Here is a 15,667-nt window from a genome sequence, read left to right on the forward strand (position 1 = left end):
CAACTGCAGGAGAGGGGAGGCTCCCCTGGAACCAGAAATGGTGCGGCTCAATAAAAGCCATTGCGTTTGATTTTTCTAATCTGGGTTTCAGCCGTATGGCCATCCGGTCCACAAAAATGCATGCGTGTTTTTCGCTGCACGTTTTCCTCCGCTCTGATTTTGTTTCAAGAAGCAAGCCTCTGGGAACCGAGCTATGGATTTTTTTTTTAATCATTATCACTGCTACTATTTTCTGCTTCCGCCAGCAGGTAACCCAGTCTTCTCAACCTTTCCCTTACCTGTTGCGAAAAGACACATCGCCAAGAGCCATTCCCTACGTGGACTTTGGCCAGATTCTGAGATGTCTCCTTTCTCCAGCAACTTCCCAGGAGTCGAGTCTACTCTAAAGTGCCTCCGTCGGCGCTCGCTCGAAGGTGGACGTGGTTATGGTCTTAGGGGTATATACGACAACCAATGCCGTCATGCTATGGATAAACTTTAATTAACCAGCCCCTTTCCCTCCCTCCCCCCAAAGAGATATAGAAGATGAGAATGGCTTAAGCAAGTGATATAATCTTGAAAAGCACTCCTGGGGCTTCCAGGAATGATTCATGCGTGGACATTACGGCAAATTATTCACGGAGGCTCTCTCCGGCTTTCAGCAATGCCCCTTCCAGGTGGTCTGAAGTCTATCGAATGGGATGCGAGCGGTTCTTTAGTAGAGTTCTTTTTCAGTTCTTAAATCATCCCTGCCAGCCACGGAGGGAGGAAGAGTCCCACAGTACCTAACAAGCAGACTATGATAAACATCCAGAGGAAAATTCTGTCGATGACCATGGCGACATATTTCCAGTCCTCTTTCACCTGCAAGGAGAAAAGGAGAGGAGAAGAAAGAATGAGCGGTGGACTCTTATGTGGAGAAGTGGCATAGTGGCTAAGAGCAGTGGCTAAGAGCAGGTGCACTCTGATCTGGAGGAACCGGGCTTGATTCCCAACTCTGCCGCTTGAGTTGTGGAGGCTTATCTGAGGAATTCAGATTAGCCTGTACACTCCCACACACGCCAGCTGGGTGGCCTTGGGCTAGTCACAGCTCTGCGGAGCTCTCTCAGCCCCACCCACCTCACAGGGTGTTTGTTGTGAGGGGGGAAGGGCAAGGAGATTGTCAGCCCCTTTGAGTCTCCTACAGGAGAGAAAGGGGGGATATAAATCCAAACTCTTCTTCTTCTTCTTGTTTCCCTCCTCCTACATTCCCGTTCGGTTGACCTTGGGCTAGTCGCAGTTCTCTCAGAACTCTCTCACCCCCACCTACCTCACAAGGTGTCTGTTGTGAAGAGAGAAAGGGAAAGGAGTTTGTAAACCACCCTGAGTCTCCTCACAGGAGAGAAAAGAGGGGTGCGAATCCAAACTCTTATTATTATTACAGTGGAACCTCAGTTTTCGTTGGTAATCTGTCTGAAAAGAATCGATGAAAACCGAAACCGATGAAAACCAAGGCACACTTTTTCATAGGAATCAATGTAAATCCAATTAATCCATTCTAGGCACTCCAAAAAACATACCAAAAACACATTTTTAGGTGAATAAACATAGTGTTTAATGCTGAAACCAGGATCAAACAATAACACTAGGACCAGCTTCAGAGCCAGTGGACCAACGATGCACCAGAAAGCTGTCCAAAGAGGTCTGTTTCTGACGCCTCTTTAAGATTTGTCTGAAATGGGGCAAGACATTGTCATTAAACAAGTTGCAGAGATGGCCTGCAACGGCTTTGTCCGGGTGATTTTTCTCCACAAACCCCTGCACCTGGCTGCAAATCAATGAAAACCGAGGCAAATCAATGAAAACCGAGACAAGTTTTTCACAGAAAAAAATCGATTAAAAACGTAACCAATGAAAACTGAAGGCAACGAAAACCGAGGTTCCACTGTATTCTCTTCTATTGATTTATAATTCCCTGGAAACGTTCAACTTCCCCTCCAGCCTTATGACCAGTAAAACTCCTGTTGAACGTGCGGGAAAAAAGCCCAGCTCAACTATTAAACCTCTTTCAAAGTTCTCGTCATTCAAATGTCAAGAGTTCGGAAAGAAATGCCTGGAGGTAGAGCTCTACCTGGGGGCACCCTGTCAGTTTGATGCTGTCCCAGCTGCCCTTCAGTGCACTGAAGGGAAATGCAAAACTTTGCCCATATTGCTGTCAGTCATGCGTACGATCACACGTGTTGACAGACAATTTTGTCGATCGTGCCATGGGTTTCGCAAGGGTTCTGCGGCCTGACAGTTCCCCGAGAACCGTCTCTGGTCTCGTTCGACCCCTTTCTGGCATTCTTTGCACTGTTTCAAACATTTCTCGCTGCGGAAATCTCCATTTTTTTTGCTTCAAGCAGAATCCAGTGACGACGTTGGCAAGATCAGCCGCAGGATCCGCCTCCCTCCCCACCTCCCCGAGACATTTTGGTGGTCACAGTTCGGAAGGAAGGTGTTAGATCTCGGACCTTCAGTCAATATAGAACAGCCGCGATTTACCACAGCCGCCATTGCTGGTGGGGAAGGGACAGCCTCCTAGGTAGCTGCCGCCTCCCCCATTGCCTCACGAGCTCCCAATAGCTCACGAGGTTTCAAGCTTTGCAGGGCCATGCGGGAGCGACAAGCCTCCAGGGCGCCAGGCAGTGATGCCTGGGGCCCTGATGTCACTGGAGGAGGTGGGGCCAGGCGGCCTATTTTAGGCCTGGCCTGGCCTAATCCCTCCCCATTTTGCCGTAGCGAACACGTGTTAACTTTTACCACACGCAAAGTGATGTTGTATTTCACATGTATTTCATGAAGGGCTAGGAGGGTTATTAGCTACTTCCCTCAAACAGCACACGGGCTTTGGATTCTGGATCAGTAGCATTTATTGAAAGGCAGCGAGGACCCTAGCTTGAGAAAGCCAGTTCTGCCGGACCTGGGTTTCAGGAAACCCTTTATCCCCGACTGATTTTCTCCCCCCGCCCTTCCTTGTTTCCCAGAGAAAGTGTGAAAAGGCTTAGGCACCCCAATGCCATGATAAGGACAGTGGTGGGATCCAAAAATTTTAGTATCAGGTTCCCTTGGTGGTGCGATTCAAACTGTGGAGTAGTGCCAATGGGGCTGGGCGGGGCACGAGGGGGGCATGGCCGGGCATTCCGGGGGCGGGGCATTCCTGGGCGGGGCTGTGGCAAGGGCACAGCCCGGCTACTGTGATCCTTGGGCGGGAAACGAATGCACGCGGGTGCAGGCTGCCACGCACGCTGGTGCACCTCCTGCTGGGCTGCTTCAAGTTGTGCGCGCTGCTGCTGAGAGGAGGGGAGTAACTAAGGCAAAAATCCCGCGTGTAAAATCCGCAATTAGTAGCCCCCTCTCAGCTTGCGCTGGAAATGGTGTGAAAACCTACTCTCAGGAACCTGTGAGAACCTGCTGGGCCCCACCTCTGGATAAGGATAGCTCCAGCCACCTGCCCCCTCGAGCAATGGTCACATCCTGTTTCTCTTGAGAGATGGCTCACCAGGGTCATTTAGCCTAGGTATCTACAATCCATGTCAAAGCCATAAAGATCAGAAGAGAAAGGAAGAGGAAGAGAAAGCCCCTTTTATCTGTCAATCAAGTTGCATTTCAGTTAGGCTACATGAGAGTTACAATCAGGTTACATACACTAGACTTCATTCCTGACAGAAGGCACGGTGTTATTAGCCTGGGCTATCGATGTCAGAGCAAATGAACAGATGTGGTTTGCCATTGCATGTATCTGCATAGCATCCTGAACTTCCTCGGTGGTCCAAGTACTAACCAGGGCTGGAATATGCTACCACGGGAGGTGGTGATGGCCACTAACCTGGATAGCTTTAAAAAGGGCTTGGACAGATTGATGGAGGAGAAGTCGATCTATGGCTACCAATCTTGATCCTCCTTGATCTCAGATTGCAAATGCCTTAGCAGACCAGGTGCTCGGGAGCAGCAGCAGCAGCAGAAGGCCATTGCTTTCACCTCCTGCAGGTGAGCTCCCAAAGGCACCTGGTGGGCCACTGCGAGTAGCAGAGTGCTGGACTAGATGGACTCTGGTCTGATCCACCAGGCTTATGTTCTTATGTTCTTATGACTCTGATTGACAGCCAAGAACTGACAAAATTTGGCTATCCTGGACTATCGCAAAGGAACTGAAGTGGGTTACCATTGCCTGCCTCTCTGGCTATCAGGACTTTCTTGTTGGTCTCCCATCCAAGTACTAACAGGGGATGACCTTGCTCAGCCACTGAGATTTGATGCGATGGTGGCGAACCTTTGGCACTCCAGATGTTATGGACTACAATTCCCATCACCCCCTGCCAATATGGCCAATTGGCCATGCTGGCAGGGGCTGATGGGAATTGAAGTCCATAACATCTTGAGTGCCAAAGGCTCGCCACCACTAAACTAGACTGTTAGACTGTTCGGTTCAGAGCATCGGTCGGACTGGCCGGAAATAACTCCCGGTGCTGTGGAATCTTGGCAAGGACCAAAGAACAGGATCCATCATAAACACCCTTGGCCTCAAAACGACTGGACACAATCTAGGCAATCTGGCCAGCTCTTCCACTTCTAGCTGCATGGGAAACATCAACCCTCGTGGTTCCCCTCAGCTCCGCTCATCCGCTCTTTCATTCTGCCCAGCTTGACACTCCCCAGGAAAGCTGCCGTGTAAAATCATCAATCATACTCGCTTTCTACTTTAATTATGATCAGACGGCAGCGTTTTTTATCTTGGATGCCAGGAAAACACGTCATATCAAGACAGCCCTAAGTTCCAAAAGGAGCATGTTGTGATACTGTTAATGGCTCTCGGAATTATTTATGGTGCATCACTTATCTGGCAAATCCCCCTCTGTGAGATGCTTGCGTCTCGCTTCCAAAAATGAGCCCCAGTTTCCTATAATGTGCTGGCAAGTTGCATAGGCTGAGTGGAGAGTTTGAGACAACAGATTAGTGCCCCAATGGCTAAGGCCCCAATCCCTTACTAGTCACTTGGAATTCCTGATGTGTATGTAAGCAATTACAGCATAATAGGGTCACAAAACGAAGAAGAAGAAGAAGAAGAAGAAGAAGAAGAAGAAGAAGAAGAAGAAGAAGAAGAAGAAGAAGAAGAAGAAGAAGAAGAAGAAGAAGAAGAAGAAGAAGAAGAAGAAGAAGAAGAAGAAGAAGAAGAAGAAGAAGAAGAAGAAGAAGAAGAAGAAGAGTTGGTTTTATATCCTCCCTTTCCTGTAAGGAGACTCAAAGGGGCTTACAAGCTCCTTTCCCTTCCCCCCTCAACAAACACCCTGTGAGGTGGGTGGGGCGTGGTTTCCCCAGAGGGTTACCAGCATCCAGGTGAAACCTGGGCCCCTTCCGCACTTGCAGAATAACGCACTTTCAATCCAGTTTCACAATGGATTGCAAGTGGATTTTGCTACTCTGTAAAGTAAAATCCAGCTGCAAAGTGCACTGAAAGTGGATTGAAAGTGCGTTATTCTGCATGTGCGGAGATTTCTCTACATGACAACTCATCTCCTGACAATGAAGATCATTTCCCCTGGAGGAAATGGCTGATTTGCAGGGTGCACTTTATGGCATCATTATAACCCACTGAGATTTCTTAGAGTGGTGGGCGACAAGAGCTCAGTGGTGGCGAACCTATGGCACTGAGAGGAGGAGGAGGAGGAGGAGGAGGAGGAGGAGGAGGAGGAGGAGGAATTTGGATTTATACCCCACCTTTCTCTCCTGAAAGGAGGCTCAAGGTGTCTTACAAGCTCCTTTCCCTTCCACTCCCCAAAACAGACACCTTGCGAGGTGGGTGGGGCTGAGAGATTTCTGAAGAACTGTGACTAGCCCAAGGTCACCCAGCAGGAACCAGAATTATCTGGTTCACCAGATAAGCCTCTGCCATTCAGGTGGAGGAGTTGGGAATCAAACCTGGTTCTCCAGATTAGAATCCACCTGCTCTTAACCGCGACACCACACTGATGAGCACCAGTCCTAGGGATGCTGCTCTGGGCTGAGTGAAGTCTAGGTTTGGGGAAAGGGAGGGGCCTCAGCAGGTTGACATGTAAGCCCATGGTAAGATGGGGGCGGCATTTTCTGAGATGTGCCTGACCAATCATCTCTCTTAGTGCCATAGACAGTTCAGACTAAGATGGTTGCAAAATCTTAATGCTGGACACATTCCTCTCCACCCCAACTCCCTAGTCAAGTTTGCATAGGAGTGAACCATGCATTTTCTGAAGCCTCTGCCATTTCAGTCTGGATAGCAAAAGCCCCAGTCTTGGGAAGCCACACCTGTTCCCATACTAACAAAAGGGAATGCACACAATCAGCTTCCCCAGTTCCTTTGTTCCCTAGCCGATCTAATCATAACTTTTCCTGTCCTACTTTCTACCGGAGAATCATCAAGCCTAACTCTGAATGGGAATGCCGGGGGTCAGGGGTGCCAAACTCGCGAACCTCCAGATGTTCGTGAACTACACATCCCATCAGTCCCTCCCAACATGAGCACTGGCTATACTGGCAAGGGCTGATGGGAATTGTAGTTCATGAACATCTGAAGGGCCGCAAGTTTGACACCTGTGCCCTGGGATGTAAATTCATCAACTCTGCCCAAAGCTTAATCAAGAACTAGGCTGATTCTGCATGGGCCAAAAACAGCAGTGTGAAAACAGTGTGAAAATGGTGTAAAAGGGTTTAAAACGGTGTAAAAGGGTTTATACTGTTTTCACACCATTTTCACACTGCTGTTTTTGGCCCATGCGGAATCAGCCTTAGACTGTCCCTGGCTTTTACTCATTCCAGCCATTTCCCACAGTATTGTTCTCTCCTGAGAACAGAACCCTGTTTTGGTTCAGTTTCACTTGGCCTGACACCGTACCTCTGTCTCTGCATCCAACACAGGCATTGGATTGTGCTTCCTTGGACCTTTTTCTCCTAGAATTGGTTGGGCTCTGCTTTCTTGGACTTCCCCCCCCCCTTCGCAACAACCTCTACTATTCCGAAGCTATCTTTTCGCCTATGTCTAAATACCAGGCTCCTTGAAACTCTCTTTGTGTGTGTGTTCTGCCCAACTTTTGTTATTTTTGTTCTTTAATAAAATTGTCAAACTTCACAAATTCAGTTTCCTGGAGACTTCTGCAGGAAAAACCGCTGTATCAACTTGTGGAGATCTCAAAGCTAGCCCCTTAACATTGCTAGGTCTCTTTCAGCTAATTCCCATACAAAAAATGAACAGATTCCACTAATTCAGGTAACAAGCAGAGTCCAGGGCCGTAGAATTCACCTGCCAAGCAGCTATTTTCTCCAAGGGAACTGATGTCTATTGCCTAAAGATCAGTTGCAATATAGCCTCACCTACAGATTAGCAACCCCGCTAGGTCTCACCTGAAGATTGTACAATCACCTGTTTGCACTCTTTAGGCTCACAGCAGAGGTGGGATCCAGCAGGTTCTCACAGGTTCCCGAGAGTAGGTTACTAATTATTTGAGTGTGCCGAGAGGGGGTTATTAACTGGTGATTTTGCCACGTGATTTTTGCCTTAGTTACGCCCCTCCTCTCAGCAGTAGCGTGCAGAACTTGAAGCAGTCTAGCAGGAGGTGCACCGGTGTGTGTGGCAGCCTGCGCATACCAGGCATCCTCGCTTTCCCCGGCCCATGACTCCGCGCAGCTGCCGCGTCCCTGCCACATTCTCCCCGCTTCCAGGAATGTCTTCCTGCTCCTGGAATGGCCGGCCACGCCCCCGCCGTGCCCCGCCCAGCCCCATTGGCGCTACGCCACAGTTTGAATCCCACCACCAGGGGAACCTGTTACGAAAATTTTTGGATCCCGCCACTGGCTCACAGTAATATAATACTGCCTCTCTTTAAGAGTAGTTCTTCAATGCAACATGCAAATCAACTCACACAATAGAATCATAGAGTTGGAAGAGACCACAAGGGCAATCAAATCCAACCCCCTGCCATGCAGGAACACACAATCAAAACACCCCGGACAGATGGCCATCCAGCCTCTGCTTAAAAACCTCCAAAGAAGGAGGCTCTACTATCCTCAGAGGCAACATCTTTCCCTGTCAAATAACCCTAGGGAGTCAGGAAGTTCTTCCTAATGTTTAGGTGGAATCTCTTTTCCTGCCCCTTGAATTCATTATGCCTGGTCCTAGTCTCTGGAGCAGCAGAAATGTGACTCCCTGTAACCCCCTCTTTTCCACACTAAACATACCCAGCAGTGGCGTAGGAGGTTAAGAGCTCGTGTCTCTAATCTGGAGGAACCGGGTTTGATTCCCAGCTCTGCCGCCTGAGCTGTGGAGGCTTCTCTGGGGAATTCAGATTAGCCTGTGCACTCCCACACACGCCAGCTGGGTGACCTTGGGCTAGTCACAGCTTCTCGGAGCTCTCTCAGCCCCACCTACCTCACAGGGTGTTTGTTGTGAGGGGGGGAAGGGCAAGGAGATTGTGAGCCCCTTTGAGTCTCCTGCAGGAGAGAAAGGGGGGATATAAATCCAAACTCTTCTTCTTCTTCTCCCTCAGCAGCTCCTCATAGGGCATAGAATCCAGGCAAATTCAATAAATCGTCAAACTTCAGATATGACAGTTCCTACCTCTTTTAAAAACCTCATAATACAAAGACTCAAAACACTTCAGTCGTTAATGTAAAAGATAAGGCTTCCACTCCTTCAAACTCATTAAACAGTGATTAAAGTCTACTATGCTAATTGGCATCCAGTAAGCACCTGATCTCATTAAGTCTTGAGTGTGTGTAGTAATTCCTCGAGTAGCCCTATTTCATTTCTTTCCAGCCCTCCACGGTTGGGACCACAATATCCACGTGGTTCTCTCATTTCTTGTGCCGATTAAAAACTCTAACTTGAAAACGTGTGGAACACACCGTGGCTGTAACACCTCCTAGTGCAGCCATTCTCAACCAGGGTTCCCTGGTACCCTGGGGTGCCGTGAGCATGTCCCAAAATACCGCTGGCAACACTACATCACCTTCTACATTTCTTTGTGGTGTTCTCCCACCGGCGCCAGCAAGGACGCGAGCTGGCCCATGGGGTAGGGCCTAAAACAAGGTCAGCAGTTACCCCCACCCCCATTGCTACCCCTTTCCCCACCCCGGAGGGGAAGGTGGGGTGTGTGGCAAGCAGGGGCAATGGGAGGGGAAGGTGGAGGGTGGCGGCAGGGGTACCGTGAGATATGAAGAGTGAGGTCAAGGGTACCCTGACCTCGAAAAGTTTGGGAAACACTGTCCTAGTGACTGCTTGCATGCGTGAATGAGGCACTCCGTTCAGCAGGCCTGGAGCTTCCCTTTCACGACATTTGAGTTCTGCTGGGTCACCCACCAATTCCATTCACAATTCCAAGATCAGAAGCCACAGCTTCACCCAGCTGCTCAGATGTGTCTGGATGAATGACCAGTCTGCTTTCTTGAAGCTGCTAATGTAACCCCCATGCTCAGAATGGGTTGACCCAGAAAGGGGTGGAGACTCAAAGCAGCAAGAGGCTGCAGAGCTCATGTAGTTTGGAGGAGACGAGGCTACCAGACTCGGACCTTGATTTGTAGAAGCCCTTAACACCTTGTTAAGGTAACTGCAATGTTGTTGGGAACTAGTGGGAAGGGAGTTGTTTATTTTTGCTATGTTGTAAATGTTGGAGTTTATTGTTTCGGGGTTTTTTGTGTTGGTAATGGGTGAGAGTTCTCCTGGAAACCTTTGTCATGTGGAATCATGTTCACCAAGCCCTTGGAGTCTTCAGGAGCCAACCCGCTTGCAGGAAGAATCAGACTTGGCAATATCAGAAGACTGTAACTAGAAGGACTTGAAATGAAACCTGAACAGGACCTTGAAGTGTGATGTTAAATGTTGATTTTTGATGTTATATGTTAAGAAAGTAAATCATTTTGTTTTTAAAATTTGTTGTTGCAAACTCATTCCAAGTTCTGCCCCACAGAACCCACAGATAGAGGTTACACTAACATTCCTCCAGTTGGTTCTGGTGGGTTTTCCGGGCTGTGTGGCCGTGGTCTGGTGGATCTTGTTCCTAGCGTTTCGCCTGCATCTGTGGCTGGCATCTTCAGAGGTGCATCACACACAGTGTGTAACAGATTTCCCTCTGTGATACACCTCTGAAGATGCCAGCCACAGATGCAGGTGAAACGTTGGGAACAAGATCCACCGGACCACGGCCACACAGCCCGGAAAACCCACCAGAACCAGTTGAATCCGGCCGTGAAAGCCTTCGACAATACATTGAATTCCTCCAGTCTGTTGTTCTCACCTCCACTCATTAAAAGATATGTAATAAATGGGGCCGGGTGGAGAACCTGATATTTTTTAATTGAGACTTACTATACGGCTGTCTTTCTATGCTCTCAGAGCTCTCTCAGCCCTGCCTACTTCACAAGGTGTCTGTTGTGGGGAGAGGGAAAGGAAGGGAGTTTGTAAGTCACCTGTGACTCCTTTCAGGAGAGAAAAACAGAGTTAAGGGAAGGGGATTGTAAGCAGTGGTGGGATCCAAAAATTTAGTAACAGGTTCTCATTGTGGTGGGATTCAAACTGTGACGTAGCGCCAATGGGGCTGGGCGGGGCACGATGGGGGCGGGGCTGTGGCCCGGGGTGGGGCATTCCTGGGTAGGGCTGTGGCAAGGATGCAGCCTCTGCGCCGGTCCTTGGGCGGGAAATGAATGCACGCAGGCGCAGGCAGCCACGCACACCGGTGCACCTCCTGCTAGACTGCTTCAAGTTCTGCGTGCTACTGCTGAGAGGAGGGGCGTAACTAAGGCAAAAATCACGTGGCAAAATCACCAGTTAGTAACCCCCTCTCGGCACACTCAAATAATTAGTAACCTGCTCCCGGGAACCTGTGAGAACCTGCTGGATCCCACCTCTGATTGTAAGCCACTTTGAGACTCCTAACAGGACAGAAAAGCGGGATATAAATCCAAACTCTTCTGCTGCTGTTGCTGGGGAACAGAGACTTGGTTCCTACACATTGATTCCAAAGCAAGCCCTGCTATGTATGCTGTAGCTAGATCTCCAGTAAACGTGCCTAGCACCGTAATCCCCGTGCATCTATGAATTTCTCCCTGTGTTTGCGGTGGGCTTGCCAAGCGTGGCTAGACTCTACCCAGACCAGGGACCTTTCGGACTTGTAACAACGACCCTTTCTCCAGGTCCCCAACATGCGGCAAATTTAATCTGCACTGGTCCGTTTTTGAAACCTTATTACTTCTGGCTTTGCTTTCTCCCTCCCTCCCTCCCTCCCTCCCCCTTTCTTTCTTTCTTTTTTTAAAAAAGGCTCAATCACTTAATTAAGGGAGCTATTTGCTTTTAATATAATCACATTCCCCCTGTGGCAATGAAACTGGAGGGGAATACTGATCAGGGACTGAGTGATGGCTCGAGAAGAGGGAAGGCTCCTGCCACCGGACCCTCGGCTGAGGATAAAAATCTCACTGGATTCCAGAACACTAGATCCCCTCCCTTTTTATTAAGCACACCAATAACCTGGGCCAACAGATTTCATTTAACCCACATCTAATCCCATTAATTTACTTCGGCCTCCTTGTCCTTGTGTCCAGGGATGCCAATTCCAGGTTGTGACACTGCGGCCGATTTGGGGTCCTGTCTGGTAAGGGTGGGGTTTGGAGCGAGGGAGGACATCAGCCCGGTACAAGGCCCCCCCTCCCCCCCAAAAAAGCAGCCATTTTCTCCAGGGGAATTGATCTTGGAAATTGAGATAAGGTGAAGATGCATGAAGATGAAGAATAATTCTGGAAAATCTCCAGGTGCCACCTTGAGGTTGGCAGCCCCAAGCAGACCAGCCTTGAAGGAGGGCAGAACCCCCCCCCCCCCAGCTGAAAGGAATGGGAGATATTTGGGGCACTTTCACACATGCCAAATCATTCATTTTCAATCCACTTTCAATGCACTACACAGATGCAATCCACTACAATGGGATTCTGCACACAAGTAAAATAGGTTCGACCCAGTTCCCTGAGAAGGGTACTGACCTAGGTCGAAGCCATTGTTGTTCCCCACTGCAACCAGCTTGATCCCAGCTCGGAGGGCGGGATCATCCTGTGCCTCTTCGCCGCTCCGTTCCGATTGGCTACTGTTCTACGGCCATGTTCTGTCTATCCCCACACATGTTATAAAAAAAACTGCCACAGGAATGGAGGGACGAAGGTGCCATTTTTTGATTGGCCAGCTGTACGCATGCCCGAAACACTCAGCTGTGATTGGCTGAATGGGGGACTCCTGGCACCAGAGATTCCGCACTTTACTGGAATCGAGCTGAGTTCGAGCGTGGTTCCCTGAAAAAGTAGTAGTTCCCAACTGGAGTCGTAAATTTGACCGTTACACGGGGCAAAGCTGGTACAAAATCACGTCGATCCCAGTAGTTGTGTGGAGCACTTAGATCGAACGCAGCTGAACTTAGGTCGATAACGCAAGTGCGGAATCGACCAAAGTGTGCTATTTACATAGTCCTGTTATGCCCATGTGATCTACCCCGCCATGAGCGTACATTTCCTTAGGGGCACATTTCTGTTCACGCACAGGGATTCCCCACTCTCACAGTCATGTCGCCAAATATCCCAGAAATCCTGCGGTTCTGAAGAGCAGGCAAAGCTTGAATCTTTCCCTGCCTTTGAGGGGAAAATGGAGGAGATGGCACTGCATTATATTCTCTTCATATTTTCTCACTTCTTCATGCTTCTCCCTGTCCAAGCTCCAGAGCGATCAATGGGCTTTTTCTAGGACAGTGATGGCGAACCTTTTCGAGACCAAGTGCCCAAACTCACTTATTTATCGCCAAGTGCCAACACGGCCATTTAACCTGAATACTGACGTTTTAGTCCTACGTGCACCCCAAGTCCCATGCACTCTGCTCTGCGCCTCTCTAGCATCTCCGCCTCCTCTGCCCCCCACTCGGGCATCAGCCACCGAGAGCACAGGCACCAGGCCCGCCAGCCCTCCCTACTCACTGCGGGGCGTTGTGCCCAGTGGCCCAGGCCAGCCTAGATGTGTGCGTGTGAGGGGGTGAGGGTGATGAACTCTGTGTGCATGCCCACTGAGAGGGCTCTGAGTGCCACCTCTGGCACTCGTGCCATAGGGGTGCTGTGTGGTTTCCGGGCTGTATGGCCGTGTTCTAGCAGCATTCTCTCCTGACGTTTCACCTGCATCTGTGGCTGGCATCTTCAGAGGATCTGAGCCATAGGTTCAGAGGATCGTGCCATAGGTTCGCCACCACTGTTCTAGGAAGTTGGGGAAACTTCAGCACATGAGAACAAAGGGGGGGCATTTTGGAAAGAGGAGAGCTGGGGGGGGAACTGCTGTGCCAAGAGGAAGCCAGTGTTCTATCGATTCATCAGTGGAGTAACAAAATAATGCTGGACAAAACACAAAACTTCAGGGAAACCCCACTCCAAAGCCAACAGCCATTGGGTATGTGGGTACTGCATAATGGGCCACAGTAAAATCCAGGTTTGAAAGTGGATTGAAACGGCATTATTCAGCATTTATCCTCAAGTTCCTGGCAGTTCCCCCGCCTCGAGAATTCTGAGACCTCAATCAAACAAGAGAATCCCATTTGTTTAAGGGCGCAGCGGTGCACAAGCGAATCACATTTTATTTTTGTCTTTCAACTTTCAAGACCTAGATTCAGAACGTGCTGCCCTATTAAAAGCCACATCAAGTCCAGATGGTTTTTTTTAAAACATAGTATCTTCATATCTCTTTTTTCCTTCGATTGAAGGAGGGAAATGGAAATTAGCATGAAGAACAAAGAGTGGGGAAAGGAGCACAAAATGAACGTTTAGCCCATCTTAAAAGCAGTCGGGGTGGTGGAATAGATGACAGAATCATAGAGTTGGAAATGACCAGAAGGGCCATCCCACCTCAACCAGTCAAGCAGAAGGTAGAGCCAGGGATCAACTCCAGGCAAACAGACCTTCCTCAGTCAGTGAAAAATTGGCCAGCAGCTCAGTCCTCAACTCTATTGCTCAGCCCAGCTGACTCAGAGGCTGCATTGCACTTTGTTGGATATTGCACTATTGGAATCACAGAATCATAGAGTTGGAAGAGACTCCAAGGGCCATCAAGTCCAACCCCCTGCCATGCAGGTACACACAATCAGACAGTTGGCCATCCAACCTCTGTTTAAAAACCTCCAAAGAAGGAGATTCCACCACACTCTGTACTGTACTATAGCAATCATTCACGACAATCATTCAAAACACAGTCTCATGGTAAACAAGTGGACAAGTATCTCATCAAAAGGGTCATCATAATTTTATCACAGCTGTTTTTATACTCTGGACACTTTGTAAGTATTTGATGAATGTTTTAACTGTATATAGTGGTTATGTGTTCTCTTTTTCATGTATTATAGTTATACTAAGACCACACTCATTAAATTAAATTAAATTTGATTTGATTTGATTATATTTATACTAAAACTGTACTTATTAAATTAAATTTGATTTGATTTGCAGAAGTAAGGTTGTCGATTTTGACCTGTTTCAGAGGATTGCTGTGATGGACTGCTGATTAAGGGTTAATTTTAAAATGCAGTCCTGTCGGAATGAAAAGGAATTTAATGAATTAACCCGGAGCTCCACCTGACTGGCTCCTGGGGTTGTATAAAAAACCAGAGGGTGCGTGTTCATGAGGGAGAAAGGAAAAGAGAGGGGAAAGAAAGGGAAAAGGAGAAGAGTGGAAACTCCCAGAACTGAGAGAGAGCTTTGCTTCAGTGGCGCAGTGGCTAAGAGCAGGTGCACTCTGATCTGGAGGAACTGGGTTTGATTCCCCTCTCTGCCGCTTGAGTTGTGGAGGCTTATCTGGGGAATTCAGATTACTCTGTGCACTCCCACACACGCCAGCTGGGTGACCTTGGGCTAGTCACAGCTCTTCTGAGCTCTCTCAGCCCCACCCACCTCACAGGGTGTTTGTTGTGAGGGGGGAAGGGCAAGGAGATTGTAAGCCCCTTCGAATCTCCTATAGGGCTCTGCAGGACCTCGGAGAGTTCCGCAGGGCCTGCAAAACTGTGTTGTTCCACTGGGCTTTTGGGGGGGGCGGCCGCTGAGCCCGCCCCTCTTTTGTTGCCCGCGCACTGGCTATATATCTGACCATCTGCCTACCTCCTCCCGCCCAGGGTTTGTCCACTGGGGTTTGATCCCAGACGCCTTTTATTATCATTCATTTTTTGTAGGTTACTGCTGCTATAGTTTTAATAGTTTTAAGGTTTTGTATTGCTTTAATTGGGGCTATTCGATTTGTTTTATTGTCTTGTTATCTGCTGTTGTACACCACCCTGGGCCCTTCGGGGGTAGGGCGGTTTATCAAATCGAATAAATAAATAAATAAATATAGGAAAGGGGGGATATAAATCCAAAACTCTTCTCCACCACCACCACCACCACCTCCTCCTCCTCCTCCTCCTCCTCCTCCTCCTCCTCCTCCTCCTCCTCCTCCTCCTCCTCCTCCTCCTCCTCCAGAGGCCGAATAGTCGGTTTTTGGTGAAGAACAGGAAAAGGCCATGCTGAATGTAAACCTGAGCCCAGGTCCTAGGGAAACATCATCACATAGGCAATACTTTAATCACACGGAGGGTTTGTTTGTAGGTCTCTGTGGAGAAAGTACCTAGATATAGGACAGTGAAGTCTCTGAGGGTGTGTGTTCTTT

The 15,667-nt window shown here is 48.8% G+C and overlaps 1 protein-coding gene across 1 annotated transcript in view; it reads right to left on the reverse strand.

Annotated features, from left to right (window-relative positions):
- Nucleotides 1-694: 694 nt before the first annotated feature.
- The window catches only part of LOC125433416, a 104,706-nt gene continuing 89,733 nt past the window's right edge, over nt 695-15,667 (reverse strand). Inside the window, exon 7 of the mRNA XM_048497921.1 lies at nt 695-843. Within this exon, the coding sequence (XP_048353878.1) occupies nt 695-843 (149 nt within the window). The remainder of the gene's footprint in view (nt 844-15,667) is intronic.

Source organism: Sphaerodactylus townsendi, linkage group LG05, assembly GCF_021028975.2.
Source record: "Sphaerodactylus townsendi isolate TG3544 linkage group LG05, MPM_Stown_v2.3, whole genome shotgun sequence".
NCBI classification, from domain to species: Eukaryota; Metazoa; Chordata; class Lepidosauria; order Squamata; family Sphaerodactylidae; genus Sphaerodactylus; species Sphaerodactylus townsendi.